Source organism: Quercus robur, chromosome 9 (genome assembly GCF_932294415.1).
Source record: "Quercus robur chromosome 9, dhQueRobu3.1, whole genome shotgun sequence".
NCBI lineage: Eukaryota > Viridiplantae > Streptophyta > Magnoliopsida > Fagales > Fagaceae > Quercus > Quercus robur.
In genome coordinates this window covers 56,495,552-56,514,571 of record NC_065542.1, presented here as the reverse complement: position 1 = coordinate 56,514,571, position 19,020 = coordinate 56,495,552, and the positions used below count along the sequence as shown (strand labels likewise).

The following is a 19,020-nucleotide window of genomic DNA, read 5'->3' as shown; positions in this document are numbered from 1 at the left end:
TTGCAAAATAATAGCTTACAGGGAATTGTTCTGGACAGCTTGGGAAATTTAGTGAGCCTTCACATATTGTAAGCGAATATTAAGATCAAATAGATTCCATTAGTGATTCCTCTCCATTTCAAAAAAATTCATTTTGTGGTTTGGATTAAATATTACATATCTAAAAGTGTATTCAGTGTCATGTCATTCAAAATTTTTTAAAAAGTGGCACACTATACATGGTTAGGTCCAGAAAATAAAATTTTGGTCGTGAGTCCATTTCCGATGGAATGGAGAGGATCCTATTTCTTGCAAAATACTCTGTATCTAATTTTGATAAAATCATGTGCTTCACTAGATGAGATATCCTATCTTGCATTCTGCAAGAATCTGGAGGATAACAAGTTGCAGGGTACCCTTCCGCAGTCTTTGAACAAAGAAAGTTTGGAAATTAGGTAGACAAGGCAAAATGGGTCAGAAAATTCTGACCCGACCCAAAAAATACTTGACCCGAACCCGTTTTGTTTGACCCAAAGCAAAAACGGGTTGACTCGTGACCCAACCTATTTTTTGTGGGTCAATCCGACCTGACTTGTTAAAAAAATTCATTAAAAAAGTATTTAAACTACATCTTGATAGTATACTAGGTGCATAAAGTACAAAGTAAAAAGAACTAATAGTCAATAGTTTATCAATATAATTATATAAACAATTGACAACACAAGACAATAGCACTATTTGAGCTTCACAAAGAGCTAAGCTTCACAGACATCATGAGAATGAGACAACTTAGACAAGACAACACAAGATTATCAAGACAACCATTAAAAAAAGAAAAAGAAAAAAATCTCATACAATTTGAGTCATTTGACTAGCTGTAGTCCAACTCCAAAGCCAAAGTCATAGATGCACAAACGTGTGAAAGTGTGAAACATGACAATTGACAAACCACAAAAAGGCCAAAGCATAGTGTGTGTTTGTATTCAACTTAATTCACGTCCACGTTTCTACTCTACGTTTTTGTTCTTTTATTTATTTATTTATTTTTTGGTTTACACGCGTTTTTGGAGTATTGCGGTTACTGTTCATTGAACAGTAACCGCAAATGCTGACTTTCTGCAGTGAACAGTGCACATGTGCACTGTTCACGGACCCACAAATTTCATTTTTTATCAATTTTTTCATTAAAAATGGGTCCCACAGCACTATTCACACATTTAAAAATTATTTTGCTATAGTGTTTTCAGTTTTCAGTTTTCAGTTTCAGCAAAATAAGTTCTATCCAAACACACCCTTAGCTTCCTCAGTTCCTCGCATGACAAACGCAGACCACACTTTTTTTCTTTTCTTTTGTAAGAATGATATTATTAGTGATGTAAACTTAAAATATACTTTTTACTAATTTACAAGTTTGCTATCATGTGTGTGAATTACTTACCTTCTACAAAAAAAATCAAACATTTATTTTAAATATCTTGATTTTCCTTGCTAATTATGTATTTAAATTTTTATAGAGCAAGAATCCAAACATTTTGTATTGGTGCTAGACTTATTGATAAGGATAGGTCATGATTCATATATAATGGTTATATATGTTTATTTCTTTCTTGATTCATTGGCACTCTCTCTGGTGGCACTAGTATGTATAGAAGTATTGTCCTCATGTGGTGTCCTGTGATCTAAGTATGCAAATACTTATTTGATAAAGAAGTTTGAATGTAAAAGCAAACTTTGGCTTACTAGCTACTACTGGGTGGCTTTAACACTTATTTTGTTTTGGTGGTCTTTAAAGTTGATTAAGTTGTCTTGCTAGCTACTACTGGGTGGCTTTTTTATATACTGGTGCAGGACCGATATTCAGATTTGCTGGCTTTATTGACACAAATCAATTTTTGAATAGTGTAGGCATGCATCTTGCCCTCTCCTTCTTCCTAGAATCTTCAAGGAAAAACAAAAGTTTGAAATTATCAATTGGGTAGTGTACACACATATCAATTTTTGAACTGAAATTGTGGCTTAAAGTCATGATTTTAGTTCAAAAAATAAATTAAAGGAATGGTGTGTGCAACAAAGTGTGTGTGAACTACCAATTACCCTTATCAAATTACATAGCATAAAATAAAGAGGAAGATAATTATGGTCATGGTCAAAGGAGAACAATGAGTATTGGAATCAATTAAGGAGGAAGATAATTATGCTCAATTTGCGGTGAGGTCAACTACTGATTGTTGAAACTTGAAACAAAGTAGGTGTGCGTGCAAGTGGCAAAACAATGACCAAAATTATTCAACTATAATCTATATATATATAACTGAAGCCTTTGCTGGCACCACAATTTTCCACATCAACACAATATTTAAAAAATATATATAACTGAAGCCTTTGCTGGCACCACAATTTTCCACGTCAGCACAATATTTAAAAAATAAAAAATAAAAAATAAATAAAAATTATAACTCCTCAAAACCCTAGTAACCTTACCCCTCTCTCAAGTTAAGAAATATAAAGCCACGGTTTCTGCAAACTCTCTCTTTCTCCAGACGTAGGAAGCCCTAAATCATTCAAGATCTACAAAACCCTAGCAACCTTACCCCTCTCTCAAGTTAAGAAATATAAAGCCACGGTTTCTGCAAACTCTCTCTCTCCAGACGTAGGAAGCCCTAAAGCATTCAAGATCTACAATTTACGGTATAGATTTTAGCTTATAAAGTTCAGCTTTTATAAGGTTAGTTTTGTTTATATATTAATTAATACATAGTACTTTGTTCACCATTAAATACTCATATAATCAATTTCCAATTCAGTGTTCAAGAATTAAACCAAAATTCTAACTGCGCTATCATAAAATATTATTATTAGTATGAATTTTATGGAGTTGCGGTGTTCAAGAATTAAACCAAAATTCTTTTAAATTATCTATAATATTTTGTCATCTGAAAATTTTATCTCTTTGATTTTAGTATATTGTGCTTCTTAAGCTATAGAGAGATTTTCTTTGGTTTCTGCAAACTCTCTCTCTCTCTAGATGTAGGAAGCCCTAAACGCACAATATAACATTCAAGATCTACAACTCACGGTATAAATTTTAGCTTATAAAGTTCAGCTTTTGTAAGGTTAGTTTGTTTATATATTTAGTCCTTATGTTTAGGTTTAGGTTTAGGTTTTAAGAGATTTATATATTACTACTATGTGGCTGAATTTCCCATGACATCAGTTTTATGTTTTTTTTTTTTTTTTTTTTTTTTTTTTAATTTGTTTTATGTAAGGTTAGTTTGTTTACATCAGTTCTTTATCTCAAAGATAAGGCTTTTATTTCTACCGCAAGAACTATTTAGGTATGTATCCCTTACAAGCACACATGAACTTAAATTGTCTTTTAATATATGCATGCTTTATTATTTTCTAATAGTTTTCCCGTGCATCGCACGGGATAGCGACTAGTAGAAATAAAATAAAAAGGAAGATCATCATGACAGCTGGTAGCAAAGTTGTGCAAAAGAAATGGTCATGTGTAATTTTACAATGAAAGAAGGGGGAGACTTCATTGTAAAGACTAAGCATATTACTTACTTGTATTCAGCTGTAAAATATTATATTGAAGAAATTATAGCTACAATGTAAATGATCAAAATTCACATGGAATCCATTTTATTTTTATTTTATATCATCTCGAAATAACTTGTATTTTTAATGGGCCCAATGAGATGGAGGGATCAATATTCACAAGTAATTCATTCATATAAATCCAAGAATACATTCAATTGTATACTCAATTTTATAACATGTTTAAATGATTGATTATAAATGGTATGGTGGAGACTTTCTGTTCCCAACTTTTTTATGAACTTATCTTTTTTTTTTTCACAACTGAGATATATTATTTTAACTAGTCACGGACCTCGCACGTTGCGTGTGATAATATTTTTAGGGTGGTCTCATCAATATATATATATATATATATTAATTTGGACTAATTTAATAAATAGTAATGTAATTCATAATCATATTTTCATTTATTATAGAAACAATCACAAATGTAATGTATAAAATATATGTCGTACCAAAATTAAAACAATACAATTTTTTACAAGAATTCAAAAGGTAAGTTAGTGAAAATTTTAATTTTTAATATAAGTTATTGTGGTTGCACGATTTTCCTGGCCCAACTTCCGTTGATCAGGCCTTGGCCCAAAGCACAACCCACAATAAATACTTGTAGAGAATGGGTTAAAGAACTTGGCCTCAGTGAAACTAGCTAGTCTAATGCATGTAGTGTACTGTTTGCAGAAAGGAAATAAGAACGCAAAAAAGGATTCCTCAAGTCTGATTTTATTTCTTTTGTTCCTCTTACAATTCTGCCGTCCCTTCTTTGAGGGACTTCACTACATTATATATTTTTCTTCTTTTCATCCCAGCCTTACACCTGTTAGTCATCCAAGCATCCACTTGAGCACCTGTCCCATCAGACGCCCTCATCAGACCCTTTGTGAGTTGCAGAGACCAAGGCGGTACTGTTCAGGAGTCTTTTCCTCATTAATGCGACCAAGAGGGTGGTTGGGGCGCAATTAATGTGGTGGTAGCCTTCCGTGAGATATTTTGAATTTAATTCGTTTTATATGTTGGGGAAGGTGAGCTGAAAGGGCTGAGCAGAGTTTCTCGTCTGGGCTTCGTGATGTCCGAGGACGAATTACTTCTCGGACGGATTTCCTTGGAGCTGCTGGGATTGGGTAATGCTGCATACGAGGCTCTTCCTCGGATAGTACGCTCCTCGGACGGGCCTGAGTTTGGAATAGCCCATCATTTTTGGGCCGGCCCCCACAGTTATTTATAATTTTTTTTGTTTCATTAAAAAGTATATAAAATTTGGAAATTATTCTTTTAGTTTTTTGAAAAAAGAAGAAGTGTTGTGTTAATGTTGTCATAATCTAATCTAACATTTAATCCAATATGTGAAAAATGAATAGATAAATAAATAATTTTAAATACAAAATTGAATTTGTTTTCACTATTACATCAACTAGCTGCGAACCTGCGCGTTGCGCATGATAATTATTTTTATGATGGTTTTATTAAATTATTATGCAATTTAAACTAATTTAATTTAGAGTAATGTATTTGTAATTATATTTTTATTTATTATAAGAATAATCATAAATGTAATATAGGAACTGTGGGGGTAAAATTCATCAGTCAACAATGGGCCTTGGTACTCGTGCGGAGCCCAGCCATAACAGGAAGTGAAGACACGGCCAGAGGACTCCCAGCCCAATCCTGTTGGGCTGGGTTTGTTTAAGGGGCGTCCGAGGAGGAGTGTCTCCTTGGACGAACCAAATGGGAGTCCAATTCACACCCTTTACATGGTGAGAAATCATCCCAAATCAAAGGGAAATGCTAGACGTTCAGGGGGCAACCACAACTGCCGCATTAAATGCAAGGAAGCTACTTTTCCAGCCGCATTAATGTAGAAAGGACAGGAGAAGAGTATTATCTTGGCCAGTGCAACTCACAGAAAAGAAGGAGGATGTCCTATGGGACAGGCACTCAAGTAGAGGCCCAGATGGTTAACAAGTGTAGGGCCATTACCAATTGAAGGATGCTATATAAGAAAGGAAAATCCCCATGACTAGGGAAAGGAAAAAGACGGGAGAGAAGAGAGAAAAAATAAAGAGAGAAAGAGAGAGAAGTTCTGTAAACGAAGCATAAGATTCAGTCCCATGAACTATTATCCCAGGAAACTTAATGAAACGTCCCCACGTTCAAATGGTTGCATGGCTTACTAACAATTACGTTTACTCTGTCAAGACCTAGTTCTACGACCCTCTCTCTACAAATTCATTGTTGAGGGTCTTTTGGGCCAAAATCGCCTGCTTGCTGGGCCTAGACCCCAAACTCCGCCCTTACAGGAACAATCATAAATCATAAATTTAATAATTTTTGTCGTACTAAAATGGAAAAAATACAATTTTTCTCAGAAATTCAAAAGGCAAGTTAACGAAAATATTTATTTTTTAATGAAAGTTATTTATAACATTTTGTGGATTATTAAAAAGAATATAAATTTTGGAAATTATTCTTTTAGTTTTAAACAAACTTTCTCAAACTTATTTTTTATGCCTACAATCCAAAACACTAAAAAAAAGTAACTAAAAAAATTAATAAAACTTAACTATGATTAATTGGACCAATTAGGAAAACAATTTGTTGTTTATAATCTACTAAGGTTATTTTCTTTGCAAAAATTGTAATTTCATCCACCCAAAACATATTATCAAATAAACAATTATTAGCAAAATCTAAGAATTAAATTTCTATATATGCATTGTTATAAAATAATAATAATAATTAAATTAAAATTGCAAAAGATAAAATTTGTCTCTCATCCAATAATTTTTGTTTAGCCAACCTTTGCTTTTCTCTAAATAAATGGCATTATAGAGTACTTCTAATACTATTAAGAGTACTTTGTCTATCACAAAGGATTAAAAAATAAACAAAAATTATTAAAGTCTTATAGTTTAACATCTAAATTGAGCACTATAAAAATCATGCTATCAAATTACAATAACTACCAAATTAAATTATCCAAATCATGCTATATAGTAGAATAATATTATATTTTTATATTTAATCCTTCATAACGCAATGGGATAACATTTAACAATCAAAGAGAGAGAGAGAGAAAAAAAAAACACAACAATTAAAAAAAACAAAATTGAATCGCATTAACCTAAAGTAGATTAAAGAATATAAAAAAGTATTAACCTAAAGTGAAGATGAAAGAAAAATAAAAAATAAAAATCCACTAAAAAATTGTGTGTGAGAGAGAGAGAGAGAGAACATTTTTTTATAGGGAAAACTATGCATAAAATGAAAGAGATTGTAACAAATTTATAGTAAGAGAGTGTGAATAAGAAGAGACAAAAATAGAGGAAGGTGAAGGGAAAGATGAAGAATGATATTAATGTAGAGGGTAGTGGGGAGATGAGAAGGTGAGGGAAGAAGAAAGATTGGAGAAGTAGTGGGGAGATGAAAAGGTAATGGAGGGAGAAAGGTTGGAGAAGTGTAAATATGAAATAAAAAAATATTAAAAATAATTATAAGAAAATGGAAAAAAAAAAAAGATAATGACGTGAACGCTGATGTGGCTCAACGTGAGCGCAGTAGCATTAAACGCTACGCTTCAGCTTTTAGTAATATATAGATTTGCATCATTAGTAAAGTTGATTAAGATGGTTTGCTACTTTGCTGGTTTACTTGTTTTGTTTGTTTTAAGATCTATCTCATTTTGAAGTTGTAAACTTATAATTATATGTATTTTGACAGTAAACTATTAACATTGAAGATTTTTTCTATTATGAATTTATGACTATAAATAATTTTTGTTATGCGCAAAACTATTAGAATTGGAAGGATATTAATAAGTGGTATTAAGTTTAATTCATTTCCTTAATTGATTTTATTCATTCTCTCTAAATAGGTTGTCATTGATTTGTTTTTGTAATTGAAAAAAAAAGAAAAAAGGTTTGTTTGAAAAATACGGGTCAACCCAACCTAACCCGCAACCAGATTGAACTGTTTAAAAATGACTTGTTTTGATCAGCGACCCATTTGACCCGCAAACCCGATTGACTTGCAAACCCGATTGACCTGACCCGAACCTGATTCGATCCGTCCGTTTTTCTACGTCTAAAATTAGGTATGGAAAAAGTATTGTTGTCATTTAAACTATTACTTTAGCATTTTGATAAATCAATTTTGTACAGAACATCAGGAAATTTGTGCCTTTCGTTCTCCACAATGACATGCAATGATGTTTCATCCAACCCTTCAATTGAGACACCACAAGTTACTATTTTCACCCAAAAAAAGCAGCGTGGACATAATCATATAGCAATTATAGCTGGTGCAGCTGGTGGAGCAGTACTTGCTCTTATCATATCTCTTGCAGTATTCCTGTACATAAAGAAAAATAGAAGTGAAGTTACATATACATCAAGTATGTGAAAGTTTACATTCTTATTGCACATTGAAGTTTTTACTTGACTCTTATATGAGCTATATGTTACTCCTAGGGGCAGCAGCAGCAGAGATGCAAAACTGGAATTTAGCAATTGAGATGCGAAACTGGGATGCAGCAAAAGTCTTTTCCTACAAAGAAATCAAAGCAGCTACGAACAACTTCAAGGAGGTCATAGGCCGTGGTAGTTTTCAAGATGGAAAATTAGTAGCTGTGAAAGTGAGGTTTGATAAAAGCCAACTTGGGGCTGATTCTTTTATCAATAAGGTCCACTATCTGAACTCTTCTTTGTATACTTTGTGTAAGGTTGAATTTAATCAACCATTTTGTTGGCTTTATTCGTTTCAAATTTGCTTGTAATTCAGCATTTAGAAACCCTGTATTTAGGTGAAAATCATGTAAGGGTAGTGTGTGAAGAAAAGATCAAGAGTGTGCACTCAGTAGGGCCTCGCGACTGGATCTTGCAATTGGATTGTGGTTGGCAAGTTGCCAAAGGAGGCACACGTGTAAAGCATGCAGAGGAGTTGAAGAGTCACACTAGCTGGAGTACTACAGGACAAAACTTCCAGTTTGACCAAGTAGTTAGCTCATGACTCAGACTCACAACTCAGTCAAGTCGTGAGGTCAAGTCACCAGCCCACTCTGTTTGGGAAAAACTGACATTTCACATTCCAAACACATACCAGTATAAATACCCCTTATACCCACGTATTGTAGAGAGCTTCCAGAGAGAATTTTGAGAAAGAAACCCTAGAGAAAAATAAGATTGACTCATCCATAATTTTCATCATTTGATTCTCCAAATTCCTCTACTCTCACCCTCTCTATTGTTACATCCTTGAGAGGTATATTTAGCCAAATCCTTTTCTCACTATACCCATATCTATGAGAAGATTATTTGGTGCTTGGGAAGCAGTTAGAAAGGGACTAATTGATATTGGTTGATACTATGGGTTATAGTGGAATTCGGTAAGCTAGAGAAGACAAATGTTTGGCGTAACCTCGTTGGAGCAAGATGCTTGGACGGCTTAGGTACACTGGGTAGATTAGGCTTGGAGGTTCTTCTGTTCTTCATATATCCCGACTTCATTTTCTAGTGGATTATTGACTGCTTGGAGGGCGGTGGAGAGGTTTTACGCTAAGGACTTCAGTTTCCTCTTCGATAACACATCGTTGTGTTTTCTTTGTATCTGCATCTCTCTTTCCTTAGTCTTTGCCATTTAATTTCTGCTGTGGTTGTGATTTTATTTGATTTAGATTGTCTTATCAATTCTGTTTTAGCCTATTTTCATATTCCACACACATATTGTTTGATAATAAGCTTCAATTGGTAATTTGTAATTTGGGGGTCTAAATGTTCAAGGTGTTTTATACACTATTTGAAAATTCACTCTGGATTCATTACAAAAGTGGATTATGCTTCCTGTTTTATCTATCTTGAGAGTAACGATTCTCACGGAATGTTACCTAATCTTTTTCAATATTATGGATTGTTTTTAGGTCTATCTATTGTCACAAATTCGTCATCAAAATCTTGTATGTTTGGAAGGATTCTGTCATGAATCAGAGCAGCAACTACTAGTCTATGAGTATCTACCTGGGGGATCATTGTCTGATCACCTTTATGGTATGTTATGCATGATACATATTTGGGACACCTTCTTGCTTTTATGAGAATTTCCAGTTTTCATTGTTGATGTGACTTCTAGGTATAAACAGTAAAAAAGCTTCGTTAAGTTGGGTTCGCAGACTGAAAATTTCTGTTCATTCTGCAAAAGGTACGTTGCTTTTTCTATTATCAAACTGAAAAGACAACATAGGAAAGCAATCGTCTTTGCAGATGGAAGAAACATGAAAGTCTGAGTTTCTATAGTTATATGATAAATTAGAATATAATAATTTCTGGATCTACATATGAAATAATATTGCTTTAACTGATAGAGATATGTTGAACACAAAAATGCTCAGACCATATAGTCAAATTGTACTTTATAGCAGTCGTGTAGTTCTGCATTATGAACAGATATGTGGGCAACTATATTATGGTTTGTAGGACAACTTTGTGCTTCTTTGGATCACTTATGCAATATCCTTCATCATTTACATAGTAACCAACTGTTTGATAATAAGTAGACCATAAGCATTACCTTGGAAAACAAGATGATTAGAATATCATAGCAAATTAACTTTATTTTACCTTGGAAAACAAGATGATTAGAATATCATAGCAAATTAACTTTATTCTTGTTAATTAATAGAAATCTGTAGAAGTCCTTTTTAATTCTTAATATTCCGTCATTACTATTGAAGGGGATAAATGGTTCCATTTCTGAGCCTTGTTTATTTTAAAGGATTGGACTATTTACACAATGGAAGTGAACCACGAATCATACACTGAGATGTGAAATGCTGTAATATCCTTTTGGACATGGATATGAATGCGAAGGTCTGTGACTTTGGCCTCTCTAAACAAATAACCCAGGCAGATGCAACTCATGTGACAACTGTTGTCAAGGGCACTGCTGGCTATCTGGATCCTGAGTAAGTTTTCCAAAAAAGAAAAACCAAAGATAGAAAGGATAGAAAGGATATTTATTGGTTCTTGATGATTTTAATGCTTAAAATGAATGTCATGTGCAGATATTATTCTAGCAACAGTTGACCAAGAAAAGTGACATCTACAGCTTTGGGGTCGTTCTTTTGGAGCTCATTTGTGGTAGAGAACCATTGAGCCACTCAGGAACTCCAGACTCATTCAATTTGGTCTTATGGGTAAACTGAAGCTCATCTTGTACTCTATGCTCAGTAATATTTGTCAATTTTCTGCTCCTTAGAACAAATGGTTACAATTTCTGAAGTAGCTTTGTTTGCTTACATTTGTAATAATTCTTGGACTATAGGCTTAAAAGGACATGAAAACAAGCAGTTGAATATCTAAAATTTTCATTAAACATTGCTTGTTTGAACCATAAGGAAACAATGATTTGTGCTTCCTCATAAAAAATTAGGAAACGGGAACAACACCTAGTAAATCATGTCTAGGTCCTTAGCATAGATATTGATCTTCTATAGTGTCAGTCTTTGTATCTGCATAATCTTAAATCTGAAAGTTAAGTAGTGAATGCTCCATTCAGAGGATGATATTGATGATTGAAACATTGACATCGTGGTGTTTTTGGATTTTCCAACTGCAGGCCAAGCCCTATTTACAAGCAGGTACATTTGAGATAGTGCCTCATAGTGGACGAGAGCTTAACAGGAACATTTGCAGTAGAGAGCATGAGAAAGGCAGCCTTCGTTGCTGTGAAGTCAGTAGAGAGAGATGCATCACAAAGGCCAACTATTGCAGAGGTATTGGCAGAGTTGAAAGAAGCCTATAGCATTCAGCACTCCTACCTAGCATCTTTCGAGCATGGCAGCTGATTTCCAGTCAATACAACGTATGAAATATTTATCCTCGAACTAAGACTTTTATTTATTTATTTTTTCATTTCATTTCCTTTTTGAGTATGTAAATAGAATGAAGTCTTCTCAAAGTCAAATCAAGCAGAATTGCCTTGAATGCCAATATTAATAGAGATGTAATAAGGTTTACTATTAGTTACTTTCTTTGACAATGTTAAGAAGAGACTATTTCCGTGATAATAGCAACAATGAAAACTTTTCTTTTTCCTGCAAGTTATCCTAGATTCGACATAGTGGTTAACTGATTTGGCAGGACACAAAAACCATTGGCCTGAGATATTAACATATTAAGAAACATACACATGATGACAAGAATACATGACTCAGCAAAATATAAAAAGAAAATAATGCACTCTTACACTCGCAAGCTCAACAATCATCATCCACAAGTGTCAGCCAGTCTCAGTGTAAAGCGTTGTGTTATAAATTTACTCTGTTCTCTGCAAAACCGCAAGCCCTTACCTGCTTGTGAGGCCATAAGGTTGCATGTATAACTAACTATGTGCCAGCTATCCATAGTGTGTAATGTACCAAACAACTAAAAATTCTTTGACCTCAAAATAAAGTACAGAACCGTAAGTTGATCATGATTGTTGCCCCCAAGAAGATGAAAATGGTTAAGTCCCTTACTGTTCTTCATTTATTACATTAATCTGTTCTCCAAGAAAGTGCATTATATTAAGGAAATCTAAAAGAAAGAAATACTGACAATGACACTCATCAATTAGATGTATGCTAACTTTTTGCTTACAACAAGTGGAGTTAGGGGATTCGCCCAGGTTCTCCCCACTCAAAGAACTAGATCGTGTTCTTGAGCCAAAAGGCTTTTGACTACCTGTATGCTAACTTTGTACATCATTTTGTCACGCTAATATTTGGCCATTTTCTCTATGTGAAATAACCCCAGAGAATTGGATAACAGTATAATTGTTCAACAAAGGGTTGCATTCACCTACAAAATATGAATTAGAAGTCATATCTCAGTATGTACAAATTGATAGCTTCTATCCTCTCTTTCTGGGTGCTACTTGATCGAGAAACAACTATGAGAACTAGGAGTAGCGGCGTCGCAGGTAAAGGGATAATGCCGTTGAAGCAGCCACAGCATATGGGAAAACAGTCCAAATTCCCTATATAATTATAGAGGTTACATCCATTTATTTGTATAATAAGAACTTTTCAATGAAAACAGAAATCTGCTTACCACTGCTGTTGCAACTGTAGAAAGGGCAGCCACAGGATGCTCCCTCAACAAGAATCGAATCCCTAACTGGGCTCAGAAAGCCAAGAGTGAAAAATGCATTAGCTACTGAACTAAAAGCTTGCTATTGAGTAATCTTAATGTTAATTTTAACTGTCATTGATAGTTACAAAAAGAAGGGAAGATTAAATCCTGAAAATTTGAAACTTGAGCATGTCTGATTTAACAGTTAGAGTGACTGTGCTTGAGTGAAAATAAGCATGCACCCAGCAGGAAAACCTTCACACAGAATGATAGACATGAAACCTATAAAAATAGGCTTATTTTTTTTGAAGTTTTAGTCATTTCAGCAAGCGTCAGAAGTTGAGGCAATGATGGCACCTAAGATGTGATTATATCTCCCTTATTAAACATTCATGAAAAATCATATGCATTAATGATACAAATTTTAGCCATAGGTGTCATAGTATGTATATTTTGCTCTAGGATCCAACTTTCAATCAAGAAAACTCTAGAATGCAAATTACACTAAATGAAAACCTCTAATTCTAAAAGAAAAGCAATAGAAATACAAGAATAGATTGAAAGCATAAGACATTACACACATTAATGACAGTTTCTGATGTATTGATTTTGATAAATTCTAAGAGCAAATTTAATGAATGCAATGAAAAGGACATTGAGAACAGAACAGAAAAGTTTTTTCTTTTCTCCAAAACTGCCTCCATAAATCTTTTAGTCTTCTTCAACCAATGAGACTTCTGGAAAGACCAGCAGAAACTCTTCTTCTCTGAAAATGTTTCAGCAGAGTTTCATCTCTTTCTGCCGGGACGCACCTGTTTATATAGAGGAAGCTATGAGAGTGTTTTGATTTAACTTCGAAATTTAAAAGTCCAATCATAGAGATCCAGCCACACTTCTATTTTTATCTATAAATCAATCTCTTCTGCAACTACTTCTCTTCTATTGGCAATTTGGCAGTGATTATTTCTATATAATAAAAAATCTTCAATATAATAGACTATTTTGAAGAATTGTTACTTTTCAAATTTTAATATAATAGAATATTTTGAATAACGCTTTTTAAAAAAGCATATGAACTAAGCACACTATCTAATAATTGTGGCAGATAATCATAAAATGCATGTGCATACACAATGGAATGGAAAAACTAAAAACAAAATTCCATGAGACTTAGACTTTATAAGAAAATCATACTAAGAACTTTCAATTATTATTATTATTTTACTATACTACTAGTTAAAATTCAAATGAAACCTACGTATTCTCCTTCCATTTTTTTTTTCAATGGTTTTGAGACAAAGACAAGGACAAAAAAAAAAAAAAAAAAAAAATTTTACAATAGTTTAGGAATGAAAAAAAATTCAAATTTAAGGACCGTAAGTGAAATATTTTCAATAATTTGAGGATAAAAGATGAACTTTTTAATAGTTTGGTGTTGAAAAATGATTTTTTTAAAATTTAGGAATTAAGAAAAAAAAACTTTTAGTAGTCAAGAAAATAAAATAGTATTTTACTCTAAGAAGAATATGGACGTTAATAAATTTTTTTTATGTAATTTATTTGATGTAAAATAAGGATTAATTTATGAACTCTCTCAAGCAAGTAAAAACATGTGGGGTTAGTGGCCCATAAAAGCCCATTCAAGCAAGGTCCCACCTAACTCTAGCTTGAGGCTCACCTGAGTGAGAATTGTAGAAATGGACATGTAAACTTATGCCCGAATTTCAGTGAGGTTAGAGAGGAAAAAAGTCAGATCTATTTAGAGAGAACCTATTTCTTTCATCCCATGAGATTTCATGAGAAAATCATTCTAGTTCTATAAAAAATTTGTGATCCTTAGTTTGAAACCACATAGCCTCTCTTCATATGAGTTCATTTTAGGTCAAATATTTAAGGAGGCACCTTAAAGTGAGCCAGAGTTTCTAGTTTTTTGACGCAAACATATCGTTTGTGAAGGGAGTCATAGAAGAATCTTAGAGTGCTAAACCTATTGTGGTCACAATAGTGAGTTATCTCTAGGGATTGTAGAGTTGGTACAAAGGTATTTGCTCTCTTTGTTCTCTCCTCCCTTCGTGTTTAATCCCTCTCCTATTTCTTTTCTCCCTCTCTCTCCCTAACTTCCCTAAAAAACCAACCCCCCATTTCTCTACCCTCACTTTCTTATATAACCCCCTTAGTGGGTTCAAATCATTACTTTTCACTAGTTCCCATGCAATCCCACTTTCGCCCATAATTCCTAGAAAAATCATGTCTTTTGAAAATTCTCTTGAAACTTGTTTCAGACGCATTGTATTCGGTAGCGAATTTCCCAAAAACACTAACTGTGCCCGTTTATCAACCTAAACTTGTCCGCCCCCTCATCATGCCCCCCCTGTTTATTAGTCAGTATTGGGCCCAACCAACCCTGAGCACAATAGGTTTCCCCCAAACGCTAGTTGTTGGTCCTTCATGCATTCATCAATCGACTGGTCCTAACCCTACAATGTTAGGCCTTGGTCACATGGATTGTTCTTGGTTACCTGGCCTAAGCCCTTATAGTAAATGTGAGGGGGAAAAGTTATAGGAAGTATAATTGTAAGGTGAAAAATTAATAAGGAGAAAAATAGATAAAAGGGAGATAAAGTGTCAGAATATGTGGATCATGTAGCTTCTGATGTGACTTAACAAAAACGTAACAATAATAAGTGCTATACTTCGGCTTTTAGATATATATACACATAGATAGATATATAATTTATCAACTCAGTCTTGCCGTGTTTATATACCAATAGTGTATAGATCATATGGGCAAGAGAATAGAATAATTCTTCTTCACTTAATCCACTCTTCATTTTTATCTTTGTTTTCTACTTCTTTTGGTTCTACACCTTTTACTTTTGTGATTCAAACCTCTGTACACTTTCAATAGGATCTGTGGTTTAAAAGCAGAGAAGCCTATATTTAGGAGTCTCAATCATTTATATTTTAGATAAGAATAGGCTAGTGCAACCATTTCATTAAAGAAGATACAGAAAAGCTTATTAGTTTTACACACCCAAGCAAGTAGCAACTATAAACAATTAATAGAATTTAATTCTAAAAACAAAAGGATGCAATCTAATCCCAAACGCACACTTAAATACTAAAAAACTTTCACATATAATTTCTCAGGCAAGTTACTTATGAATTTCCTATCTAGCTTCCAGCATAGTTATAGTAACTGCATTCTCTATGTTAGATTCTTCATTTCTTAATATTGCACCTGAATTGCTAGGACTTCTTTCTATGAAGAAACCAGGTTGTTTAGGCTGGGGTAGAATTGCTTCCTCATCCCTTACAAAAGCTCTTGCTAAGCCAAAATCTGATATTTTTGGGTTTAAGTTGATATCTAATAAAATATTGCTTGCTTTCAGATCCCTATGGATGACTTGAAGTCTAGAGTCCTAGTGAAGATAGATAAGTCCCACACAATCCCGATAATAATGTCAAAACGCTTTGGCCAGGCTAGCAGAGTATCATTTGTTCTGCATACAATTTTTGCCCTTGTTACCAAGATTGAATCTATGACTGTTTTTAGTTCTTTTTGTGAACTTCTTTTGAAAATCAATTGGAGGATTCTATTCAAATACATAATAGACAAGACACTCAGGAACACAACATTTAAAAGATGGAAAGTAATTATAATTCATAAAGGGTCAAGAGAATCATACCAAAAATGAAACAATCCAAGCTTTTGTTGGGCATGTACTCATAGATTAACATCTTTTCATCTCCTTGAACACAGTAGCCTAAAAGCTTGACAAGATTCTTATGTTGAAGTTTGGCAATGAGAACAACTTCATTCTCGAACTCTTCAAGACCTTGTCTTGAATTCTTTGATAGCCTCTTCACTGCAATATCTTGTCTGTTACATAGATGTCCCTGCAAATCATCAGTTAAAGATGAATCTTTCCGTCTAAATTTGTATAGTATCACCATAAATTTTTTGACCTGTAATTAAATCAGAATCCTTTTTACCTTATAAACAGGACCAAATCCACCTGCCCCGATCACATTTGCAGGAGAGAATTTGTTTGTTGCTGTAGCAACCGTTGTGAAATTAAATAATGGTACGTCTACATCTTCTTTCTTTCTCTCACCTATTGAACCCATATATAACCTTTTCAGGAACTGCTTTTAATTTGAGTCTTAGTACAGTTTATCATGCTCATTTAAAATCTAGCTTTAATATGAGCAAGGATGGATGAGTGTGTGTGTATATATATATATTGGAAAAATGGATGGGTATACTTACGTCTTCTCTATGTTGTCTTCCAAGTGAAACGCCAAAGCAACCACAAAGTAAGCAATCCAGAAATGATTGATGCTGTTATGATGACCACCTCCCTTTTCTTCTTGTTTAATTTGCGGATTGATCCTAGATCAGATAGCAATTAAGAAATAGTTTCCTTTTTTTTAATTTATTTTTATTATTTTTAAGTTTTATGTTTCTTTCTGGTAGAAGTATTAGATCATTGATTATAGTCCCTAGATGTACTATAAGTCAGTTGAGCATGTGTGGGCTAATTCCATGACAAATTTACATGTAATTTTTAAGTTTTGTACTTGTAATGTGATTGTGGTAATGAGGGCTAAAGGTTGACGGATCTTCTCATTGTGCAAGACTAACGAACTCGGTCGAGCGAGATTCGAGGCTTGGTTGTGTGAGATGGTTGATTCAGACAAAAACTCTCCATAGACACTCAGTTGACCGAGACCTCATTATGGAAATTCTGTTATTTTCTTTCAAGTCTGCTTTGGTAGCCACACTAGGCCTAAACCCGACTTGTATAAAAACCTTTTTCAACCCAAATCCTTTGAGAAGGAAGACAACCACAGTAAAACATAGAAAAACCTAGAGATGACTAATATTTGTCTTCCAATCCTCTCCCAGTGAACATCCTTTAGAGGTTGACTCTTTTAGAGACAAAGATCACCTTAACTGTGTTGGAGTTGCTACTAAAACCATAGAGACTACATCAAATCTTCAAGAAGCTTTGGAGTGAATAAGAGATCGGTTTTACAGTAGATGGATTGACTTGTGGTACAAAGTGACTGAAGGACAAGGCATGAGTCTGAAGTTGATAGCAGGAGTGAGGAGATTGGGTGCACTTCATGTGCTTGTACATATAAAGTCTAGTAAGTATAGTATATGCCGCAACAACCTTCATATTTGATTTGATTAGTTGGGCTCGGCCACAAAGTACGTTTACCTATTGGTTTTTCACTCCGTGAACAGATGCTTTTTCCTATGTATGTGCAAGTGGGCATATTCAGGAATTTTAACTTGAGGGGACCAAATTGCAGTATTGATAAAATAATCATAATTCATAAATCTATAAATACAAAATTATCAACTTAATAAATTGTCATATATATATATATTGTAGGGACACAAAATCTTCAACAGCCCAGCGACGATGTTGGGCTTGCACGCGGAAGATCCCTCACGATAGTATTTGTAGAGAGTGGGCTTGAAAGGCCAGCGTTGGATCACAGGGGGGCGTTTCGAGCCGGACTTTAGGTGAGCCGATATGAGAAAAAGCTTTGGGCTGGATATTCAGGCCCATCAATCTTGTATCTAGGAGGGTTTGTCTCCTCGGATCATGTCCGAGGAGCGATGGTGTTGTCCTCGGTTACCCATCGGTAGATTCTTAGGTGTTGTCCGGCGTATATTCTCCAGGCATTCTCTTTCATCAAGTCTTTTTTTAGAAGCTGGATGGGAGACCCCTTCTTTATTAGTTTACCTTTCCTTTTATACTAGCCTACGTTTGTTGTCCCTCGTCCACGTGTAGGGTCGATCTTTCCGGGACAGATATCTGTCCCATCAATCTAATCCCAAAATTACTGTAGATGACCCATAAAGCCTAAGATCCCGGCTCTGTTAGGGGCAGTGTCATGTCAGGGAAGGGTATTAAAGACAACTTCCCCAGGATATTTTCTGATCTTTCTAGCTTACTCATGTTCCATTCCTATCCTTGAGATTTTGGGCCTGCCGAGGACGAAGCCGTCCTCGGCTATGCCTTCGGGCTATTTTTATATTTCCTAGTTTCGAGCTCGGGCCCCGGCCTCCTTCAGTTTAAGACCGGTGGGCTTCCCATAAGCGTGTGGGCCGGACCCGTAAATTATTGGACCCCACATTAGCCCCTCAAAATCCTGCTGTCCAACATCATGGTAGGACAGGTGGATTTTGATGATGTCAAGCCCTTATTGCCGCTTACTTTCTTCGGATCTTAATCAACACTGGCGACTCTTTCTCTCCCCAAGGAACGCAACGGTCTACGAGCCGTTTTTCCTGGATTTGCGCACGTTGCCG

General features: G+C 34.5%; 3 protein-coding genes and 1 long non-coding RNA gene across 12 annotated transcripts in view; 2 read left to right on the top strand and 2 right to left on the bottom strand.

Moving 5' to 3' along the window:
* Positions 1 to 19,020, bottom strand: part of LOC126699214 (G-type lectin S-receptor-like serine/threonine-protein kinase At4g27290) — a 68,422-nt gene that overhangs the window by 12,091 nt on the left and 37,311 nt on the right. For 2 of the 9 annotated variants that reach the window (XM_050396909.1, XM_050396910.1), the window contains one exon: positions 17,048 to 17,082. The exons of 6 other annotated variants lie outside the window; for them this stretch is intronic. In XM_050396909.1, coding sequence (XP_050252866.1) covers positions 17,048 to 17,082 — 35 coding nt within the window. Of the gene's footprint in view, positions 1 to 16,682; positions 16,805 to 17,047; positions 17,083 to 19,020 lie in introns of all 9 variants that reach the window. One more of the 9 variants, XM_050396916.1, reaches the window with a different exon arrangement.
* LOC126699216 (probable LRR receptor-like serine/threonine-protein kinase At5g48740) lies at positions 157 to 10,107 on the top strand. The gene is made up of 5 exons (XM_050396922.1): positions 157 to 434; positions 7,743 to 7,975; positions 8,061 to 8,263; positions 9,497 to 9,623; positions 9,706 to 10,107. Exons 1-5 carry the CDS (start codon positions 265 to 267, stop codon positions 9,801 to 9,803), a joined length of 831 nt encoding a protein of 276 aa, XP_050252879.1. The 5' UTR covers positions 157 to 264; the 3' UTR covers positions 9,804 to 10,107.
* Positions 10,584 to 11,674, top strand: LOC126699218 (uncharacterized). The gene is made up of 2 exons (XR_007646717.1): positions 10,584 to 10,768; positions 11,191 to 11,674. It is a non-coding gene; the product is annotated as an uncharacterized LOC126699218 (long non-coding RNA).
* The window catches only part of LOC126699215 (uncharacterized), a 90,429-nt gene continuing 83,578 nt past the window's right edge, over positions 12,170 to 19,020 (bottom strand). Inside the window, exon 10 of the mRNA XM_050396921.1 lies at positions 12,170 to 12,591. Within this exon, the coding sequence (XP_050252878.1) occupies positions 12,514 to 12,591 (78 nt within the window). The 3' untranslated portion in view covers positions 12,170 to 12,513. The remainder of the gene's footprint in view (positions 12,592 to 19,020) is intronic.